Consider the following 20,864-nt stretch of genomic DNA (forward strand, 5'->3'; position numbering starts at 1 on the left):
TGAGGCCTAATCCAGTCCCTCCGAAACGCCTTGCTGTGGAGCTGTCGGCCTGACTGAACGGTTGGAAAAGCTTCTTTCGCACCTCCTCTTCGATCTTTTTTCCTATGCGCACCTCTACATTACGCAAACTTTGACAGATAAAATCATATCGATCGGTAGCATTAAAAAGACTAGAAGACAAAAGAAACTGTGTAACTCTCAAAGCAATCACTCCTCTGGCTTGCCAAGGGTATCCTGCACCGTTTTCCCAATCATTCCCTCCTGGTGAACTCCTTGCCCACCCATTTCGGCAAATTTTCCGTATGAAATGTTATGTATATAGAGCATCTGAGCTGCCAGCAGATGCAAGTTAGTAGACCGGTAGAGTCGACCAACCACCAAGTCCAAGCCTGACAAGGTCCGCCAAATTTGTAGAGCCATCTTCCTTTACAGTCACATCATCCATGTCTCTGAGGACCCTGAATAAGTAGTCACCAGCGCCACTGAGATGTAAGATGCGGGCAATTGCCCGGTGGATTGCAAGAAGACGCGAAGACGGCGGATCAATGGTACGATCAGCAGAGAGATACAGAGAGCGAGTTACTGGTAAGAGCGGGTCAGGCAGACCACCACAGTTGATTATTCTGTACTCGTGCGGCCTTTCCGTAGCTTCAAAGTAGATCTGAAATTGAGCGAAAGACTGATGATAGTTAACCGTCAGTGTTAGCGCATTTTGCGGACTATCGATTTTGGGACCATCTATTAGTAAGGCGACGTCACGATCGAACATGTCGAGAATATTCAGCAATGTTTTTTTTGCATCACTCTATGAATCATATGTCAGAAAAAGCAATAACTTATACGGCACCAAAAGGCCTACCAAGACGGTGTTCTCAGGCGGAGTTGATAAGAGAGCATGTGGGAGTATGTGCGCGACTTGTAATACCGAGAATAAAGGGGCGACTTCTTTGCGGAATTCGTGCCCATCGTCATCACGATAATTCTGGCCGTCTTGTTTCAGACGCTGTCGAGCTTCATTTTGATCGAAATGTCGTGATACGATGCATCTATGCCGGTCGCGTATCAGACATTTGTGGCGAAGGTCTGACACTCTCCTTGCATTGGGAGACGGCGGAGATGTTTGAATGGCGGACAGGGGAGCTGGAGTGGGCTGCGGAGTTCTGAAAGATGAGCTCCTGACTAGCGTCTTACGTTAATGTCGACTCAAATTGAGATTCCACCAACTTACCAGGAAAATAGAAATTATCTAGAAGGAAGTCTGCGAAGTCCTCAAACGTCTCTGTGGTTCGTCGTTGCTCTTCCTTGTCCCATGACGAGAAATTGCAGAAAAAGGACAAGGCTTCAGACACGGGGGAGGAGCAGTGGTGCTCCTCGCCAGTAGTCAGACGTTTGTGCATGAATATAAGCAAGTAACGCAGGAAGGCATCCTTCTGTTGTATATTTTCATATGTAAGCGAGACAAGAACAGCTGGTTTGTAACGTCTTTTGCCCAATTTGTCGGGGCCGTAGACATTTATGAGTGATGCGAGCAGGTCTTCTGCTTTTTGGCAATCTGGGCTGGACAGTGTGAAAGGTGGGGAAAAGTTAAGAAGGTCCTCTAACGAAGACTGATGCCGATTCAAAGGCATCATATGTTGTTCAGAAAGGTTCGGTCTAACTCGGTGAGGATAATTTTCCCTCTATAGAGTATAATCGACCCGAAGGACGATAGAGGATTGGCTGAGTCCCTTGTCCCCTCCGTTGTTCAGTCCTGTATGATCGTTAGTTTGGGAAGTTCAAACGACGAACCTTTCTAAACCGCACGAGCATTTGCTGTGGTGGAGGTGAATCTGGAGAAATGGGGAATGATAGTTACCTTATGTCGCGCTCCCCACAACGGACTCTTAGGGTGAACTTGTTCATTTTTGGGTTAGCGTTGGCCAGTGTCTTATCTAAAACTGATGTTTCTTTATCTCCAGATCGCCTAATCTATAACCATCAACATGTTGTCCAACTTCGAAATAATTGCCCGTCCTCATCGAATGCGTAGAACAAAGAAAGCGCTTTTGTTGCTTGAGAGCCGATAACGTGGTGTTTCCTTTTGCTATTTTCAATGCTTTAAAATGCCTTCGACCGCCATGTTTGGTTCTCTGTTCTCTGTTCTCTGTTCCCTTTTGCCTTGTTCTTCTTACTCAAGGACGGAGTCAATGTCTTGGGAGCTGCAAATAGTCCTGTCATATTTTGCCAGGATTCTCTATCGTTCTTTCCTAAGTAACGCTTTCATCATTTTTACTGGCGTCCCCTCTTTCGGGTTTTCACTATATATAATTGAGTGCCTGTGATTGACGTTCCTCAATATTCTCTTCCCAACGTCAAGCACTGCAGTTTTCCTCAAGCCTCTATTTCCTTGCCCCGTTCAATACGACCGGTTCAGCATGGCCAATGGAAATACAGCCGAGGAAGGGTGGCTGCCTGCTGGCAAATTTACTGAGGGATTCGGCGATATCTTTAAAGCACCCGACAATTCGGTTCTTATACGTACGTCCAAATTTCCTTTCACGTCCTTTTGCACATCACATTCTGATCACTGGGCCTGGTTTCACCAAACGAGGTGGACACCAAATTGTGCATCGGGTTGTTGGCTTCCTGCGGGCTGTTGGGCATTGTGCGATGAAGAGCAAGAGGAGCATTTGAATACAAAAAAAGAAAAGTGAAATAAAACTGACTAAGAACTTGGTATAGATGCGTGCAATTGTCTAGGTTCGTGGGGAGGCGGAGTCGCGTTAAGAATGAAGCAATTGGTAAGTCAAGAATCCGTCCTACCAACAAAAGTATACATTGAAAATCAACTAACAGCATATAGTATCCACATGCGCACAGCGTCTATCAGTCCCGGCTCAGGGACATAACAAGTGGTCGATGCCGGAGTGCCCATGACGCCTTGGCGCAGTGTATTCTCGTCCCACCCCAGCCTGGAGATGCTCCTCGGAAGCATTGGCTCGCGTGTCTACACACATCCATAGGACATGGGAGAAACGTAGATCCAGCGGATTCGATCCTTGAGGCAACGCAATGTGCGTTTGGCGACTTTTATACTCAAGTAGACGACCATCAAAAGGCTGTTGCCAAGGGAAAGAAACTTCCAAAAATGGGACGCATCTTCTCGGTCAAGCTAAATTCTGGGCTCTTTGGAGTGCCGTGGGAGGACACTCGCAAAATGATCAATTATTGGCCAATTGATGTCGAAGTGCTGGATCTTCCACCTCCGAATCAACCTCAAAAGCCACAAGCAACTCGGAAGGATACAGGAAGGAAGAAGAGTGATGAGGCAGCAGAGTTGAAGAAGGGGACCGCGAAAAAGGATGCGATTACGGAAAAAAAGAAACAGCAACCGGCTCCGGCGGTAGAAGAGACAAATCCAAGAAAGAGAAAGTCGGATGAAAAGGATCCAAAGGAGAAAAAGGGTAGCTCAGAGAAAAGGCAAAAAAAGAAGGACGTCAAGGGTAAACATGCTGTGTAAGGGTATTATTGATAGAGCTGGCGCGAAAGGGGGTTTAGTGGGTAGAATTGCTAGAATGAGCTGAATATTGCTCGAGTAGTCGCAATACATTTTGCTGTTGTTTGCCGTCTTCTAACAAAATGAGGGGCATCTCCATCTAATCTTGTGAACTGAGTCTTAACGAAGTTGCACCTGTAAATAACCGAATCCCCAGTAGCGTATAGTTATGGCCCACTGACCTTACCGAACTGTTCAACGTGAACCCCGTTCACTTTAAGAACCCCAAAGCAGCATCTGTCGCAGACCCCAGTTGGCGGATTGCACAATCGAACCCACGCACTAGGCCCTCGGAGCGCATCTCTCCACCATTTCGTCTCCCTCCTCCCGCCACGCTTCTTGTGCATATATATCCATCCTCATCCACTCCCTCAAGGCGAAGGTATCCCAATGCCTCCCGAACGCACAAGTGGTGGCTCAGGCACCAAGCGCAAAACAACCGCTTTCAAGCCCCCTACTCGAACGAATTCCAAGCCCTCCTCCACCGGCGGCAAGACATCTGCTGCAAAAGCGTCATCGGCACGATCGGTCGCAGTCGATGTGGATGATAATGATGACGCAGACCAGGAACCTGCACCTGTCGCCAGCCAAGACCAGACGCCTACGATACCGGCAAAGCTATTGACAAGGCTGCTTCATGAGCATTTTGAGGATGATCGCACTAGGATAAGCAAAGACGCGAGCCAAGCTATGCAGAAATACATGGAGGTCTTTGTCAGAGAAGCCCTTGCGCGGGCGGCATTCGAGAGACAGGAGAGTGGGGTTTCAAGGCGGGGAGATGCCTTTCTGGAGGTGAGTCTACATTCGCATTGGCTCGGAGCAAGGATGAATTTCATCATATGGGAAGGGAATTGGAGAAATATGCTGACGAGATATGGATAGGTCGAGGATCTGGAAAAGCTGGCACCGCAATTACTGCTTGATTTTTGAACTAATATACGGATCCTATTGAGACCTGGTTATAATGGAGTTTATATGGTTTAATGATGGGACGTTTTGAGTTACAGAGCAATGAGATACAGGCGTTGCGGTGGGCATGGGCAGGGTTACATTTGAGGTAATTCCATTATATACATTGTATCCTTAGGAGCATGGGAAGAGATATTGCCTGCAAATTGAACACGGACTTCCTTATGCTCGATCATTGTAAAATTATCTAAGAATACCATTCTGTCTTCTCTGAGACAGATTTCTTGCCCTGCTCTTCATTCGAGACGCGTTCACATGCAACCAAACGCGGTATCACGTGGCGAGGCGGAACAACCTTTTGCCGTTTACCGGTTGCTCTCCTCCCTTCCCACGTTAAAGTCAGTTTGTAAACAACCACACCATCCAAACGCATATTGTCGCATCGAACCGTATCGCATCAAGGACACAGTCCAATCCGTTCCCACCTTTTTTCTCCAGCGAAATACTGCGCGGATCTTGTCTGCGCGCGATCAGCTCACAATGAGCAAACAAAATTCAGAAGCCACGTCGCTGCTGACTGAACATTTGCGCTACACGCCTTTGGTATGTTTTGTGCTCGAATCACATTCTCAGGTTACCACAGCGCAATGTCTTGCGTCGCTCTCGCGCTTTCGTGTCACGTAAACCAGATTGCGATTGAATCTAGCTGACCGTTTCCGCGTCATGTAGTCTCTGATCGACGACATCATCAATGCAATGAACACACTCATATATCACGCCGTCAGCTCCGTCGAGAACGGCCTCCTTTCAACATCTCCAGAAGTCCTCGGATTCGGAAACAGTGGCGCCGGGGCGGACTCGATACCGGATACCGACGGCGACGGCAATGTCGTGTACCCAGAGGCCAAGCTCGAGATTGAAAACGGCGTGCACCAGCTCGAAACGCTGCTCGAGTCAGCGGTGGATAAGGATTTTGATAAATTGGAAATTTATACCCTGCGGAGTATCTTGTCTGTGCCGGAGGAGCTGGTGCCTTGGGTCAGGTTGGCGCATTATGAGGTATTGTGTTTCCACTCCCAGTTTAATCATATCTTCACTCGCAGTACTTCATTTCGTTGCGCGGATAGCACACACGAGACTATGCAACTCTTAAGGTGTTATCTGGTTCGCGCCTGTTCTTGTTGTCGCTCAGATCAAGGAAGGAAAATGGAAATGCTAACAGCTAGGTGGTCAGGGCCTATCATTCAATTCTCCAAGTACCGCGACCGCAGAGTCAGACAGTCCAACTCCCGAATCGATAAACCTACAACGACGCAAGCTTCGCGAAACGCAAAAACTGCATGCCGCCCTCTTGCAAGAACGAGAGCAAAATGCCTTGATTATCGAACAATTACGCGCTTTGCGATCCGGTACTCTGCCAGTACCGTCAACGTCGTCGTCTTCATCATCATCGAATCTGTCAAGTAATCTCAAAACCGAGCCGCAGTCGTTGGAGAATACCAAAAAGCCCAGCGACACGCAACAACAGCAATCACTCATTTCGCCATTTTCGTTTCTATTCAATGCCCCTTCTGCTCAAGCTCTTGGGGTTGGAGCGACCTCTGCATCTACATCCTTGCCTGCACCCGCCTCAACATCCTCCCTCTCCGCCTCAACCTCGTCCGCTTTACCATCATCCTCTTCATCAGGCCCATCACGACCAAGTCCACTAGCTACAAATGCCGAATTCCTCATCTCTCAACTCTCTGCCCTACGCACGGCCCTGGACAATCTTCGGCCCCGTCTTTCTTCCTCCTCTGCTCCTTCGTCGTATCCTCCTCCTAGCAGCGCTGCTGCCGACGACCACGCAGCAGCAGCACAAAGACCCACCTCCCGCGCCGCTCGCACGCAATACATTGAATCCCAGACCCGCAGACACATGCAACGCACCGCGCGCATGGACCTGGATGACCAGGGCGCCCCGCGACACGGCGGCGAGTATCAGCGCCCCGGCCGCAAAATTGACCCGGATGAAGTGCGCTCCTTGGAAACCTTTGCCGGTGTGTTGAGGGGTGCTGGTGCTGGTGCTGGTGCCGAAGGCGGCGGCGGCGGGGCGGGGGTGGGTGGTGGGATTACTTCTCATAGTCCTTCTGGCGGGTCAGGGTCGGGTGGGGAGATTGACAGCGGTAATCCCAATGGTAGGTCTGGTCAGAACGATGGCGATGTCGAAATGTCCAACACCGATACATCTGCACCTACAGCTATAGATACGCATGCCGATGGAGACGCGAGTACTACGTGACGGACACTGCCGAGACAAAGAATACCGGCAGAGGAGAGGATAAGGGATGAGAGTGAGAGACAGTAAAGAGAAAGAGAAAGAATTTTTGAGGTAGATATATATGTATGAATCGTATGATTTGTATGGATCGGATGGCACGGATGGCACGAATGGGCGCGGATGGATTATTTGGCGCGGACAAAGGAGTTCTGGGCTGGGTTATATCCACATCTGAAATATCAATGGCGTTTTTAATTTTGCTCGTTTCGAGACATCCGTGCGGGACATTTTATTTCTAAGACTACAAAGCAAAAAGCAAAAAGGGAGAATGGGACTCTGGGACTCTGGGACTCTAGACCACGCTGCGAGGAATGATAGTATGATAGTAGGCTGGACCACGTAGGAAGGACTGGGACTCTGAACGAGGGGAAAAACAGGCAAAACAGGCGGAAGCGGAAGCAATGGATCAAAACTGTCGCTTCTTCAGAGATAATTTACCAGGTAGTTACATGAAACAACCAAGTTTGATATGGAATATGGAATATGGATCACATGGACATCACATGGTTCGATCACGCCAAGAAGATGAATGAGAAAATAAAAGGCTGTTCATAACGTTACGTTATACTATCATTCGTAATATTCATGCTGTCAAGTGGAAAAATCTAAAGAAAGATTCCGACAACTCCGATACAAGTCAAACGCTATTCGCCTGTAAAAGTAAAAACTCCAAACGACTAGATAAATGGCAGAAACGATGGGTATATATAAGTCTTTTGACTCTCCGAGTTATGCAGTTTCCGAGTGACAAAAGATTGAGGTAAAAAGACCAAGCATACAATGGAAAAGAGTATGCAGGTTCTATACCAGGAAGCGGAAACCGCGTTTGGCTGCCTCGCTTGGAACGGCCTCGCCGCTGTCAATGGCACTGTCGATGCGCTCGTCCTGGTCGAGTTTCTTGTTGAGCCGGACAAGCATGAAGCGGAGAATGGTGGCCATGACAATGGCGAGGAAGGCGGTTCCGCAGTTGACGCCCATGGCAACCACATAGCGGGGCCCAGCGGACTGGGGATACATGTAGGAAGCGTAAATGGAAGCCGTGTTGGAGACAGCGTTGATGGTAGCAAGAGCGGCAGCACGCTTGGCGGGGGGGCGAGGAATGGAGTTGGAGATCCAGGTGAGGACAACGACAAAGGCGCTGTAAAAGGCGGGGACCATAATCATCATGGACACTGTTGACTTGTTAGTATCTCATCCAGGACAAAGAAAAGTGTCAAGATGATAGTAAGCAACAACATACCATAGCGGGGAGCAGTGCCAGTGGTAGCAGCGGCCAGGATAAAGGCGGCAATGGCAACGATAAGAGGAATGACAACGTGGAGATAACGCTCGCCAGTTCGATCAGCGTGCCACGCGTTGGCAAAGACAACCAGGACGCAAAGAATCTAATTATTTTGTCAGTCAAAAGAAGAAAAATAGAGTGGGGCCCGGGAAAAGGTATGGGGAAACTCACATAGGGAGGAGCGGTAAGCAGGAGAGAAATGATTCTGCTGTATCCGAGCGTGGCAACGACGGTGGGGAAAAAGTTGGTAATGGAGGCCGAAGACACGACGCAGAAGAGCAGAACCATGAGAACGTAGGTCTTGATGTCGGTCATGGCGAGCTTGAGACCGTGGAAGAAAGTCTGCTCCTTGCTGTCGGTCCAGTCGTCCTGGCCAACATCTTCAGCCAATCGCCACACGGCAAGTTGACGCTCTTGCTCGCTCAACCACTTGGTGGTCCGGGGAAAGTTTGGCAGAACCAAGATGGCGGCAAGGGAGACAACAACAGTAATGGCACCCTCAATGATGAAGAGCCATCGCCAAGCCAACATTCCGCGCTTGCCGTCCATGCCGTTCGTAATACCAGCCGCAATCAAGCCAGAAAAGGCTCCCGAGATGAGCGAACCAGAGTACAGAATGGCAGTTCGCAGAGCAAGCTCCTTTCGCGTATACCAAGATGATAGGTAGAACAAGCAGCCAGGCTGGTGAGTATTGTTAGCATTTGACTATTGTCTCCGACAGTCGCAGCAGCCAAAACCTACAAAGTATGCAGCCTCGACGAAACCCAAGATAAACCGACAGGCGATCAATCCTCCATAGCTCTGAGTGGCACCAGTTGCTCCGGAAATGACACCCCAGACTGCCATGCAGCAGGGGAGATAGATGGCCGGCTTTCCAACCTTGTTGAGGAACAGGTTCGAGGGGACTGTCCAATTGTTAGTTGCCAGTTAGAGCAATTGCGCAAACGACTATGGAAGAGCCACTCACCCTGCATCAGAATGTAACCGACGAATAGAATTGAAACGGCAGTCTAGGTAGTGATATTAGAAATGACATCCAAGTTGTTCAGAGACTGTGCTCTTACTTCAAACTGCTCGCTAGTGAGCTTCAAGTCCGTTTCGAGACCCGCCAAACGGGCAGCGGCAATATTGTTGCGGTCCAGATAGTTCATGATATACATGATAATGACCATGGGCAACAGCCGGAAATCAATCTTTCTCCGCAGATTGTTTTCCAAATGCGCTCTCTCGTCGGCGGAGAGGTCCCGAATGAGCGGCGGCGGCTCCAACGGAGGAGGCACATCCTTGGTAGTAGTGTTGACCTCCTCAATATTTTCAACCTGAAACTTGTCGTCATCGCCATTGCTGACCTCTGACGGTCTGCGCGTGTGAAGGGGAATAATGGCCATGGTGAGTGTGTGGAGAGCCAAGTCAAGAAAAAGAATGAAAAAACAATTCAGAGAAATGCTCCTGCTAATGCGGGTGCCCCAGTGCTGTCACAATAAAATGGATGGATGGATGGATGGCGATCAGAATACAAGAGGATTGCGCCAATTTATATCAAATTCCTCAGACGTGGTCTTCCATTTTTGAATTTCTAGTATGCTTGGTAGTATCCGTTGGGATGGCCCACCTCGGTCTTCCGGATCGCCGCTGCCATTGTCAATAATGCACCGAAAATGATGGCTAGCAAGGCAATAACGCTCAGACTATCTCCGGATTTCCCGTATTCCCACAACCTAATCTGTCTTGGGCTCACGGTCCAGCAACCATGTGAGAGCGCATCTCCACAAGCGCGGCCGTTCCATTGGTCTCGTCCGGAACGGAACAGAGGACGCGGATTCAGAATGTTGCGGGGGAAAGCCTAAGTGGGGCAGTGGGTCACCAACTCCAGATTATTGACCAACTCCGCAAATTGAACAGACTCACAAAACGACCCAAAGAGGTGCTTGCGAGTAGCGGCTTGAATCGTTTCGTCCCCATTCTCGAACCTATCGTCGGCACTAGGCTTCGGGGATCAGTTCGCGTTCGAAGTGTGCATCGTCCGGGCGGTATTTACCTGGTTAGGTATCGTCTGCCAGTGTCATTCTTCTCAACCACATAATTTTTTGCCTCTCCGCCTTGGCATGCCTGTACAGAGACTTGTGTGAGGACGGCCTAGACATATTGTCCCGGGGGCTGGACATGTTGAGCGGCGTCATCTCGAGACGGATGAAGGTAGACAGACGGGCAAGGCCAGACACGAGGCGCAGACGGATGCGACCGCCGTCGACATATTTTGGGTTTAGTCGCAGCCATAGTAGGCCAAGTTCGAGTCGAACTCTTCCCGAACATCTTCCCGCGCCAGTCACATTCGAGCTCTCTTCAGGGACCCCCACGCTGTTGCATCACTGGTGAGAGACTAACAAAGTGTCCGGCCAAGTGTCGTCCACGGTCTCGACGTGGGGAATTCGTTTTCCAATATTTCCCCAGAGCAATCAAACGTAAAACGATGTTGAGGAAGATTACCAAGCTGCGCGCCGTTCCATCGCCAGCGGCACTGACGACGACCAAGACTACCAACTTACTTGGTAGTAACTCCAGCTGGCCCCACTGCTCTCTCTTTCCCCATATCGTGGGGGTGGGTCTCTTTCTCTTTCCATCTGTGTTTCGTCCTTTCACGCGCACACATTATTGGCTTCTCCACAGTGGATACACTCTTCTGTATCAGCTAAATCAGTATTTGTGGAGAGCCGTAAAGAGAGGACTTTCATGTGGAGACAAAGTTTATTCCCCCAACTCTTGGCCAAAGGTAATAGGAACCAGTTGACCGTAAATGCCTCTGTTCTGTCATTGCACGCGGCATCATCGTCATCCGTATTCCCTAGTCGTCGCTTGTCAAGGCCTTTGCGTCACCGGTCCCCACCAAAACTTCTTCTCCTCGTACAATCCAAGCTCAAACCATGAGGCCTAAACATGCGGGGTTATCTTATCTTGTTTTCTTTTTCGAGCTCTGCAGTCAAAAACGCCATGGCGTTTGCGATCAGATCGTCTTCTGTAAATCACGGGGATAAGCATATTGTGTCCTTGCAGGAAAAGGTCCGTTTAGACGTCTTTTGCTGCGATGGTGCCAAAGGTTGACTGTAATTGATCCGTCCATTTGACCCCACGTTCTAGACTTGAGGCTTCATCACAACGTGGCTAGAAGTCTTAATCAGCGTCAAAATTTTGACAGATTGACTGGGTTCCCTTGCTATGGTGGCGTACCTTACATCTCGTATATTCCTTGGAAGTTCTCCTTACGAGGTGCTGAATCAAGCGATGCTTGCAAGGCCTCGACACGTCGGAGAACAACTGACAACAACTGTCACAGCGATTTTCATTCTTTGTCAAGAGTGCTTGTTTTTCACGATAGTCTAATTTCATATCATTGTTTTGCAAAAAGCACAGTGAAAAGTGACCGTGGTTGCTTTTGCACGATACTGCTGAGGTGCTTTTACTCGACGCGCTCTTTCCTTTTCAGGCCGTGAAGCAGTTTTACTTCCTCGTTCCTTCCAATTTTGATCAGTCAATCTCAATCACTCTCTCAAGCTCATTCAACACATCTCCCACCTGTCATCATGTCCTCATCTTCTCCTTCATCGCTCTCGCGGCTGTGCTTCTTCAATCCGGCCATCGAAAACCACAGCAGCCTGTCACTCCTTTGCCAGAAATTTCCAGACTTCTGTATCCCATATCCAACAAACCCACACACTCTTTTTTCTCATTCTCTTTCCAACGCCTCCATCACCAATCAAGCGGCGTAATTCTGAATTCCAATCACGCAATGACCATTTCTCTTACTCGAATTGGCTCTGAGCCTCTGACCCAGAAACCATCCACTCTACAAATTCCAGGCCCAATACGTCGACAGCGATCGCGGACAGATCCAGGCCCAAGTCTAATTGGAAGACGTGGTGGAATCACCAAGAAACCACGTGAACCTTCACAAGAAGATTTCGAGAAGGATTATTCGCATGAGTGTTATCGTTTCGATGGCGATGAAAGCATCTACCGCCCGCATAACGGCACTTTTGGCATTCTTGGTGACATCAGTGCCATAAAAAAGGATCAGCTCGGGAAGACTTTGCAAGTTCCTTTGCACTACGGTTTTCCTGGCAAGCAGAGTGGCCGTGCTCCGCGTGATGGAGATCTCATCTGGGACTATGACCTTCAAGAATATGTCGTTATCCCGGGAAATGCGGAAACTGACGTTAATCGAGGTAAAGACAGTTGAAAATTGAAGGTTTCAGATTACAGCTGATAATACCTCCAGGGAAAGCAGATCGTCTGCTTCATTGGGAAAACTCGGCAGAAGGGAGAAGCGCAAAACCTAGAATGTTTGAACGCGAGGCCGTCCCTTCAAAGGGAAGGAATGGTCATAACTCAGGTCTTAAACTCCAGTCCGCACCAAAGCAATACGTCTTCTTCGTGAACGAACATCTCTACGATCTCGCTAGGCCAGATCCAGCGATCATTTCAGCTGAGCAAAGCTCCAGAGGCGATTTTCAGCGTCGGAATCAGGGTGTGCCAAAGCAGCTGGAAGACTCTTCTTTCAAATCCTGGGAGGACGACTCTTCCTCAGCTCACAGCAATAATACCTATGCCGACCCGCTCATTGACCCGGCGCTGAAATTCCAACCACCCTCTGAAGTTGATTACCTTCCAACTCCTCCACTCACTGATACTTCGAGCATCTCCACTTGTCATACATCTTTGGCTTCAACACCAATTGCCCCACCCACCCCTCCACCAGAGTCAGATCACCCTCACGCTCGGTCTTATATCTGTGGACATAGCTCTGAGGATTCCACGACGTCCTTGTTCTTCGCAGACCGTCTGCCAACTCCGTCCCTTACGTCAATTCCAATGAATCGTTTCACAATTGATCAGAGACCTGAGGCTGATAATAACGACACGGTTTCAGCAGAGCCCCTTGGCGAAACCATCACTCTTACACTCGAAGAGGAACTCGATTACCAGGCTCTGTTTGGAGAGTACGAGTCTACTTCCGAGGAATTCCTCATGCAATCGCCATGCGGCAAACGAGAACTTGGTCCCCTGTTTCCGTCTGAATATGACAGTCTTCATCAACCTTTTGATCCGTGGTCAATGCTTGAGAGTGTGTGAACATCTCTACTTGTCGTATCAGGTTTCCATTTTTTCGCTTCTCTCTCTTTCCATCCAAAGCTCTAACACAGTCCGGTCTCTTGTATACGACACCTTAGACCGCGCTTTCGACTACGTCCCTAAGCTTCTCCGCGGTTGGTTAGATTTTCTTATTCACAAACGGGCCAGCATTGTCATTGGCATTCTGATTACATTACGCTTTTGGCCTTTTTCCCTTACATTTTGGCTAATAGTCAAACCCCAAAATTATACCCAGCTTCGCAGTACTCTCACCAGCGATGCACTCGACTCTTGTAGTAGGACATTTTAGTCAAAAATTGCTCATTATCATTACTAGTCAAGTCCTATTACTACAACTGTTACCCTTGCTCCATTGAGTGTCCATTTAGTACTCATATCGCATCCCAGCTGAGTCCTCCTGTTGTTTCCCATCATAACGCTCATAGAAAATTCCCCTAACTTCTCGCCCGCTAGTGCAACCAGTCGTATAAACGCAAAAAAAAGCTAAAAGTACAAGTCTGCGTATTAAAACTAGACATTCGAGCGTATTCTTCGAGTGGGACACGAATGCTCCAATAGAAAAGCAACAAAAGCAAAACAAAAGAAAGCAAAGCAAAGCAAAAACAAACAACAAAGAACTACCTTCTCCTCCTCCTCCTCCTCTTCAACCCCCCCAAAAAAAAAGGGTCTGATCAAAAGTCCACCGCCTTGCGCGGTCCATGGGCATCACCAAAAAAGGTACCATGGAATCCGAACCCGACAACCATATCGATCTCTGCGCGGCCCAGCTCCGTCATGTCTCGCGCATTGAGACAAAGGAGATAACTCTTTCCACGATGACCGTCGAGAACAACACTTAGGAGGACACCATTATCTTCATCTTCGTCTTCCTCTTGTCCTCCTCCAGTCTCTGCTTCACCCTTTTCGCCATGTCCAGCAAGAGGCACACTTTTGCCCGAAGGCGCGGGAATGAAAATCGCTTCACCGGGGTTCTGGCCATGCTCGCACCACCTGGTGAGTTCTCCCGTGAGGGTGTCGTATTTGCCCAGGCCGTCCATGAAGACGGATTGCTCGCCCGAGTCGGTGACGACGTAAATGTAGCGGTTAGGACGGGTCAAGTATTTCGGGTTCAGGGTAGGGAGTTCGCCCGAGGAGGAGCGGGGAGCGGTGAAGTCGATTTTGGCCTGCTTGGGATGTCCCGACGAAGACGACAAGTCGGGCGCTTGGAAAGGCAGAGCAGCAGGAGCAGGGATGCCGGGGAGACGGTATCTGCGGAGCTGAGCACGGGCGGAGTCGCCTTTGGATCCGACAAACTTGGCTGCGGCGGGGGAGTCCGAGAGGATGTTTTCGTAGTAGAAGCGTTTGAGCACGTCGAGGTTTTCGTAGACGGACATGTCGACGACGATATCAGTCTTTTTGGAGTTCATAACCTCTTCGGTCTGGATTGAGGTGTCCTTGATGGTGACATGCTCGGTCTGTTCGGCATATGCAGGCGGCGCTTCTTCTTCCCATGCGTTGATGGTGTGGAAACAGAAAAAGGGGTCGCTTTCGAATGAAGCGACGACACCTTGGCCGTGGTGTCTGTCAATGACGTACCATTTAGCAGGCTTGGAAGCATCGAATGCGCTGATGCCGTCGAGGATATTGCGTTCCCAGAGAACCTTGGCGCCTCCCATGGCGTAATGGCTGTTCCAGACGCAGAGAATGACAAAGTTGCGTGTGAGCGAGAGGGAGTGAAGGTAGGCAGCTGGTGCATCGGAAACGGTCGCGAGAATGGTCGTTTCTCCCGTTGCGGCAGATACATGGAAGACGCGATAGACAGAAGTACGTCCAATGCTGAGGTTATAATTAAACACGTCGCCAGTCTCGGGATCAGATTTGGCGTGGGCGGCAGAAAAGGGCCCGCTGAGATCTGGGTGGAGGCATCGCTGGTCAGTGACGCCTACTGGCTCGAGAGTCTCAGGGTCAAGGCGCTTAAGCCTTGCACTGTCGGTCTTCGCGGTCAAGGTTTGAATGCCTGAAGCATGGTGAGGCTTGCTTTCGTTGCTTCGCTCATCGTTTGAGATGGGAGGGAGTCCGGGGAAGTTGGTAGACACAGTGACACCAATGTTGGCGTCCGTTGAGGAATTGAAATAGCTCATGAATTTCTTGAACAGGCTTTGACACGGGTCACGTTTCTGTGCAAAACTAAAGTCATTCAAGGAGCCCGTCTTGCGAATATTCTCAACGAACTTGTCGACCGTGTGCCGGGAGTTGTATACGACTCGGGATACTCCATCCGGGGTGCCTTGGGGGATGATTTGGAATCGATGCACCTGGCTGAAGCCATCGAACCAGTGAGAAAGCTTGAACGTGGTTCCTTTATCGGTCTCGATGGTGCGTCCGCCCGGTCCAGTGCGGTATAAAGTTCCAGAAGCCCAAGAAGGGATGACGCCCTTTACGGTGAGCTCGATAGGCTCCCGTTGCTCGTCCCAGCTTTCGAACTGTAGCTTGGTCAGAAGGGCATGTCCGCACAATACTGGTTTGTTATCTGATGATGGATGGCGCGCCAGCACTTACACCCTGTGAATTGGGCCAGTTGTTAAAATGCTGAGGAACGACTTCAGTGTTTCCTTTCTCCATTATATTATCTTGCTGCACTGTGCGTTTAGGTTGACAGCGCGAATGGCAAGGCCTGCACCCTACCTTCGAGCTTCCGTTCCTGAGCTGAGCCTTGGATTTATGACAGCACATGATGTGGTAGGGTCCGGGAAGGTGGATTTTATATAAACGCAAATAGTGTTAAGCAAATGGGCTCACTAGGACGGTTATGAATCAGACGTCAACCGATATCAAGGAGTTTTAAGATAAGAACTGCCAAATAACAAGTGCTCAATCAATTGGTAGCTGGAGTTGCGACTTCGAAGATGAAGCTGACATTTGAGCGAACCCATGCTGTCATTATATACAAGAGAAGTGATGGTGCCTTTGAGTTTAGTATAGAATCCTTTTGCTGTAGAAAATCATCATTTTCCACAAGATGCTCAATCTCAAAGAGCACATCGGCCGTACGAAAATCAGCCATTCAAGGCGGCAGAATAGTAACTTGCCGGCGGAGAAGAGTTGAGCCGGTTTCCCAAAGCCGTAAGCTAAAACCTGTGAACCGGGAATATTATTAAGGTTACCGGCGTAGCTATGCCCCAGAAAACTTGCTCGCTTCCGAAACTTACGTCCGTACGAAGTATTTCAGGGAGGAATGAAGTACTTACCCACGTACAAAGGCGTAAATGGTTCCGTCGGAAGAACTCAGCACCCACTCACTCCCCTTCATATCATTGTAGTCAGTTGTCATTTTACGGAGGTAAAAGGGTCGCATATGGGTCCGGATGATTTGCTTCACCTGTCCAAATATGGCAATATTGAGCGACATGGCGCGCCGTCGTTTGGTGTTTGGATGACTAAGCGTCATCTATCAACGTAACCGCATTCCACCACATCATCACCGTCGTCATCGTCATCATTGATAGTATCCCTTCTATAGGGTGGTCATTGCATCCATTTTGTGCTTTCTTGTGGTCACTTCCTTTCGTCAATTGTTGCATCATCTTCATCATCTGGATATCTTCTTTGCGGTGAGATATCATTGACTTAATGATGCGTGTATTCTTTCAAGCTACCTTCATCCCCATGGCAGTCAGACTTCTAATCAGATTGCATCATCTGCCCCTGCCGCGTTTCGCGTACATGTTCTGTCTTCTTTGCAAATATCGGCCTCTCCCCTCTCTTGTTTGGCATGCTTATTCCTTTGATGCGCGTCTGCTAAAATATCCACTGTCTCGGGCCGAATCCATTAGCCATTGTTTCTCAGATGGAGGAGATGCTAGCCCTATTCCACGAAATTGACTTTTGATTTCCTGGTAATCCTTCCAGTCATCAATCTCTTCTGCTGTGGGGTGTCTCATGACTTGGCTCATCGGCGGTTGGTCTTCATTCCGGCCAAGATAGAAAGTAAAAGTAATGAGGCCATCCTCGAGCTTTGTGCTCCATCCCGTGACCCTGTATCTGGAATTATCATTCAGCATCTGCTTTTCCTGAAATATCACTTACACGTACAGCCCGTCATATCTTACACCAGCTCTTGGACCCCAGACAGACTGCAATCGCCAGGATCGCAGCATCCGTACTGGCATGCGCAATTCCAAATTCTTCATCAACTTGAATCGTTTTGGATCAGTAGGGTCTGGTCTGTATATGATAGAATTCGGCTCTGAACCCTCTAGCTCCTCTTTTCCACTCAAGAGGATAGCGTATGCGCCATCATCATCAGCGGTGATACCCCCTTTGGGGTTGTCAATCGCCCCATCGCGAAAGGCGCACGCCGGTTTGATCCACCAGCTGTTGAGTTATCCTTAGCAAGTGCTCTAAAGCTCACCAAACCAGAGACTGAATTAGACTCACTCTCCAGCGCGAATCCAATTATGTCCCACGACGTGTGCCTTGGCAGGATCACCTTTATCGACAAGCCATCCTTTCTTCTCCTTCGAAACCCTTTCCCATTAGCATACGAAATCTGCTCCGGCCTTGTTGGTCTCACACTAGCTTTCCAACCCCCCTTTCTCGCCACGCCGCACATTCTACCACTTGGTGCCCAGAGAGCTGTTCGGAGATGACGGATATCTCCCAGCCTCTTCTCCCATTCTCGTACGGTTGATTCAGCCATGTCCACAAGATATGTAGGCCATCTGGATCCCATAGCACTCATCTCTAGCAGAGCTTTGTCAATCCGAGTAAACCTGAGGATATCTATATCAACCTCTGTTCTTGCCAGCTCGGAGAAAAAGGCTTCGACGTTCTCCAGCGAATCGCGGTGTAAGATATCAGCGCCGTCCCGGATGACGAGAGGCCCGAGTTTTTCACGAATATAGCGAGCTTGAGCTCGAAGCTCTTCTCTACTCAACGGCATATCGACCTCAGAACTATGGAAATATCGATTAGGATAATATCAGTCGTAAGGATATAATGACCTTTCTTTACTGGAGGATGTAAAGCGAATTGGCCAGAATCCATTGAGAATTGTTCACGGACTAAGCTCGATGTGCGACTCGTCCATACTTAAGCGCTTTCCTGGGACGGACGACTGAGTCTCGTCACTACTCAGAACCTTAGAAAGAGCGACCTGTCGAGGTCTCAAATGTTGCCTGTATGGTCAGAGCCGAATAGGACAGACGATGGCGAAGCTAGGTACGTGCATGATTGCCGTTATTTACCATCAATGTCTGCAAGAGGCAGCTCAGGCCAGCACCTCGGTCAGACTTTTGTAAACTCACTGCAGCTCAAGATCAGCGTTGTCGAGGTTGTCATGTGAGTTTACATAAGAAAATGGTTGGGAAAGTGTCTGAGGCAGAGGAGTTGCGCACGCAATAGCATCAACACGAGATATGTGGGCTTTAAACGGACTTCGTTCGTTGCTGTGCTTCGCATACAGAGTTATGCTGCGGAATCCCGCTGTGTTTCCGACTTATTCTCAGGGGCATACGTCAAACGGACTGGAGGATAAGAATATTCTTACGGAAGTCCTTTGTAACCGGACTGGCCCCCTTGGTCGTAAGTGGCTCACCCGCTGACGGCCCAGGGGACCTGAAGTTCTCTACAGTGGCAAGGGTTCGAGTCCCGCTCAAAGCAACCGCAAAATCATTTGCGGGTGCGACCGTAGCGGGACAATGACACCTTTGGCCCTAAGGGAATGGGGTATAGAGATGTAGGACGAGCTAAACCAGTGCCCGAAAGAGGGCCTGGGCCTCCGAACTCTTTTTATCTCCATGACCAAAGTTGCTTTTATTTTATTTCGTGATCAGCATATCTGCTACATCCTTTTTTTTTATTTTGACCGTTGATTTTCCCGTAAGGGCAGCATTATATTACTTTTTCACATTCTCCAGTCTATGGCTCTCTTCTTGATTAATTTTTCTTTTAAAAGTTGGGCACGGATGGTTGAGCGAAGGCAGATCAATTTTCACCTTCTCTTCAAGGGTTAATACGACACTCGCGCAGCAATGAATTACACGGCAGAGTTTTCAAGACAAAGGCAAGGTTTCTCTTGTGGACTAAATCCTAACTTCTCCTGAGTTACAACATCCACCAGCTCTCCGACAAACGAGAGAAACCTTTGCTTTAAGAATGATCAATTTTCGTTTAATATCCAGGACCCCTCGAAAAAACAACGCCTCAACGCGCAACGAAGCACAACGTGGGCTTTGTGCAAAGCATCATTTTGTGGATCACTTGTCACGGTTCTCCTTGCGGTCCGCCTTGAAAACGAAAGAGTCCGGGGCATCGAAGACCTGGTCACGGTAGGCGACCTGACGAGCAGCGCTCGCCTGGAAGCTCTCGGTGACGCCGTATCTGGTGCCATCGGGCATCAGATCTCCGAAAAGCGGGACAAGGGGCTTGCGACCGTGATAAATGCGGCTACAGAATTGGTTTAGCGTTGCAATACGCCTCATTTATTGAACATGGGAATGAACTTACAGATTGAGATACGGCTTATCGCCTTCGCCGGCAACGTCAGCCTTGTTGAGCCTAGCATTGCCAGGGCGGTCATCCTTCTTCGGCAACTCAATCTGAAGGACCTTGTCAATTCTCATTCTGATATATAAAAAGCCAGGAACCATTACATACAAGAGCATTCTCCGTCTCGATCTCAGACATGATCTCGTCGAGCATGCGGATTCCGATTCCTTTCATAAGATTGCCGAGGACCCAGTCTCCAACAGGAATCTTGATGACATCGCAGTGGATCTCATAAAATGCAGAAGCCGCCATCCAGTAACCAAGGTCTTTGGCGTATTCTCCATCGCGGTAATAAGGAGGAAGGCCCTCAAGGCGAATCTTGACTCTGTCAACCCACGGGCGAGAGTGGGCAAGAATGGTGGTATCAAGTGGCTCAGTCAACCACGGATACTTGAGGTCAAGAGTCGGATTGGTCTGCTCGCAGGCGCTGGGATCCGCAGTGCGAGGAGTTGGATCGAGCTCGACCAATTCAATGTATCCACCGGGCTTCAAGCACCTAAGACGAAAATCAGCGGTGTCTCTCAGTGGAATTAGTAAAAGGTGGGAAAGGGAAGCTTACTGATAGAGGTTCTTAAGCAATTCCTTGTAGTTGATAACACCGGTCATGATGTCACGGGCACGAATGAAGTCGAAAGCTTTGATAGGAAGCTCGCGTCCCATGAGCTCACGCCAGTCATAAGTTGCAAGGTAAGGAACAGCAAGAGGTTCGTTCTGAGTGCTCGCTTTCATCTTTCCGGCTCCTTCGTCGTCAGCAACAGTCGGCCACATGACAGTGGTATCGATCCCCTCGACAATCCATTTGGGGTGTCTGCGGGCAAGATCGTGGCACCAGACACCGTCGGTGCAGCCGACTTCAAGAGCTTTGAACTTAGCTTTTTCCTCCTCAGTTGGGAAAGCGATCCATTCGGGGTCGCTCATCACAACGGTATGATCACGCTGGGGAATCAGCCTACCGAGGGGAGCATAATAGAGCTTGTACCCCGGGATGGTCTTAAGAATCTCACCAATGGCAATCTTGCGGTTGTCATAGGTTTCAATGCGGAGGTTCTGGATCGCCTTCTCAAAGGTCAACTCGTCCTCGGTGGATGCCATCTCTGCTTGAGACTGTTGGTTAGAGACCTCTCCCTGCTTACAGAGCGGAG

At 49.2% G+C, this 20,864-nt stretch overlaps 9 protein-coding genes across 9 annotated transcripts; 4 read left to right on the forward strand and 5 right to left on the reverse strand.

Annotated features, from left to right (window-relative positions):
* Positions 1–1,979: 1,979 nt before the first annotated feature.
* Positions 1,980–3,608, forward strand: L228DRAFT_244910 (hypothetical protein). The gene is made up of 3 exons (XM_018332036.1): positions 1,980–2,517; positions 2,722–2,780; positions 2,843–3,608. Exons 1-3 carry the CDS (start codon positions 2,415–2,417, stop codon positions 3,497–3,499), a joined length of 819 nt encoding a protein of 272 aa, XP_018189597.1. The 5' UTR covers positions 1,980–2,414; the 3' UTR covers positions 3,500–3,608.
* Positions 3,609–3,801: 193 nt separating this feature from the next.
* On the forward strand, positions 3,802–4,660 carry L228DRAFT_281156 (hypothetical protein). The gene is made up of 2 exons (XM_018335871.1): positions 3,802–4,327; positions 4,418–4,660. The coding sequence occupies exons 1-2, from the start codon at positions 3,926–3,928 to the stop codon at positions 4,463–4,465; spliced, it is 450 nt and encodes a 149-aa protein (XP_018189598.1). The 5' UTR covers positions 3,802–3,925; the 3' UTR covers positions 4,466–4,660.
* A 203-nt stretch (positions 4,661–4,863) lies between these two features.
* On the forward strand, positions 4,864–7,135 carry L228DRAFT_87288 (Mis12-domain-containing protein). The gene is made up of 3 exons (XM_018336929.1): positions 4,864–5,047; positions 5,174–5,503; positions 5,679–7,135. The coding sequence occupies exons 1-3, from the start codon at positions 4,985–4,987 to the stop codon at positions 6,723–6,725; spliced, it is 1,440 nt and encodes a 479-aa protein (XP_018189599.1). The 5' UTR covers positions 4,864–4,984; the 3' UTR covers positions 6,726–7,135.
* Positions 7,136–7,306: 171 nt separating this feature from the next.
* On the reverse strand, positions 7,307–9,434 carry L228DRAFT_255356 (MFS general substrate transporter; the record flags this gene model as incomplete). The annotated part of the gene is made up of 7 exons (XM_018333884.1): positions 7,307–7,936; positions 8,005–8,149; positions 8,218–8,727; positions 8,788–8,951; positions 9,014–9,056; positions 9,111–9,329; positions 9,396–9,434. 7 exons carry the CDS (start codon positions 9,432–9,434, stop codon positions 7,566–7,568), a joined length of 1,491 nt encoding a protein of 496 aa, XP_018189600.1. The 3' UTR covers positions 7,307–7,565.
* A 188-nt stretch (positions 9,435–9,622) lies between these two features.
* L228DRAFT_266410 (hypothetical protein) lies at positions 9,623–10,008 on the reverse strand (the record flags this gene model as incomplete). The annotated part of the gene is made up of 2 exons (XM_018334852.1): positions 9,623–9,889; positions 9,955–10,008. 2 exons carry the CDS (start codon positions 10,006–10,008, stop codon positions 9,623–9,625), a joined length of 321 nt encoding a protein of 106 aa, XP_018189601.1.
* Positions 10,009–11,830: 1,822 nt separating this feature from the next.
* On the forward strand, positions 11,831–13,173 carry L228DRAFT_237014 (hypothetical protein; the record flags this gene model as incomplete). The annotated part of the gene is made up of 2 exons (XM_018330890.1): positions 11,831–12,266; positions 12,320–13,173. The coding sequence occupies 2 exons, from the start codon at positions 11,831–11,833 to the stop codon at positions 13,171–13,173; spliced, it is 1,290 nt and encodes a 429-aa protein (XP_018189602.1).
* A 731-nt stretch (positions 13,174–13,904) lies between these two features.
* L228DRAFT_218379 (hypothetical protein) lies at positions 13,905–16,235 on the reverse strand (the record flags this gene model as incomplete). Its single annotated transcript, XM_018330185.1, has 4 exons — positions 15,733–16,235; positions 14,640–15,656; positions 14,123–14,585; positions 13,905–14,059 (listed from the first exon to the last, which is right to left on the reverse strand). Coding segments are annotated over exons 1-4 (1,809 nt in total), but the record flags the coding sequence as incomplete, so codon positions are not given.
* A 429-nt stretch (positions 16,236–16,664) lies between these two features.
* On the reverse strand, positions 16,665–18,115 carry L228DRAFT_281161 (hypothetical protein; the record flags this gene model as incomplete). Its single annotated transcript, XM_018335872.1, has 4 exons — positions 16,665–17,214; positions 17,266–17,547; positions 17,611–17,700; positions 17,784–18,115. 4 exons carry the CDS (start codon positions 18,113–18,115, stop codon positions 16,950–16,952), a joined length of 969 nt encoding a protein of 322 aa, XP_018189604.1. The 3' UTR covers positions 16,665–16,949.
* A 2,010-nt stretch (positions 18,116–20,125) lies between these two features.
* On the reverse strand, positions 20,126–20,805 carry L228DRAFT_87365 (hypothetical protein). Its single transcript, XM_018336930.1, has one exon. The coding sequence runs from the start codon at positions 20,638–20,640 to the stop codon at positions 20,278–20,280; it is 363 nt and encodes a 120-aa protein (XP_018189605.1). The 5' UTR covers positions 20,641–20,805; the 3' UTR covers positions 20,126–20,277.
* Positions 20,806–20,864: the final 59 nt, after the last annotated feature.

The sequence above is a fragment of the Xylona heveae genome (genome assembly GCF_001619985.1).
Source record: "Xylona heveae TC161 unplaced genomic scaffold L228scaffold_3, whole genome shotgun sequence".
NCBI lineage: Eukaryota > Fungi > Ascomycota > Xylonomycetes > Xylonales > Xylonaceae > Xylona > Xylona heveae.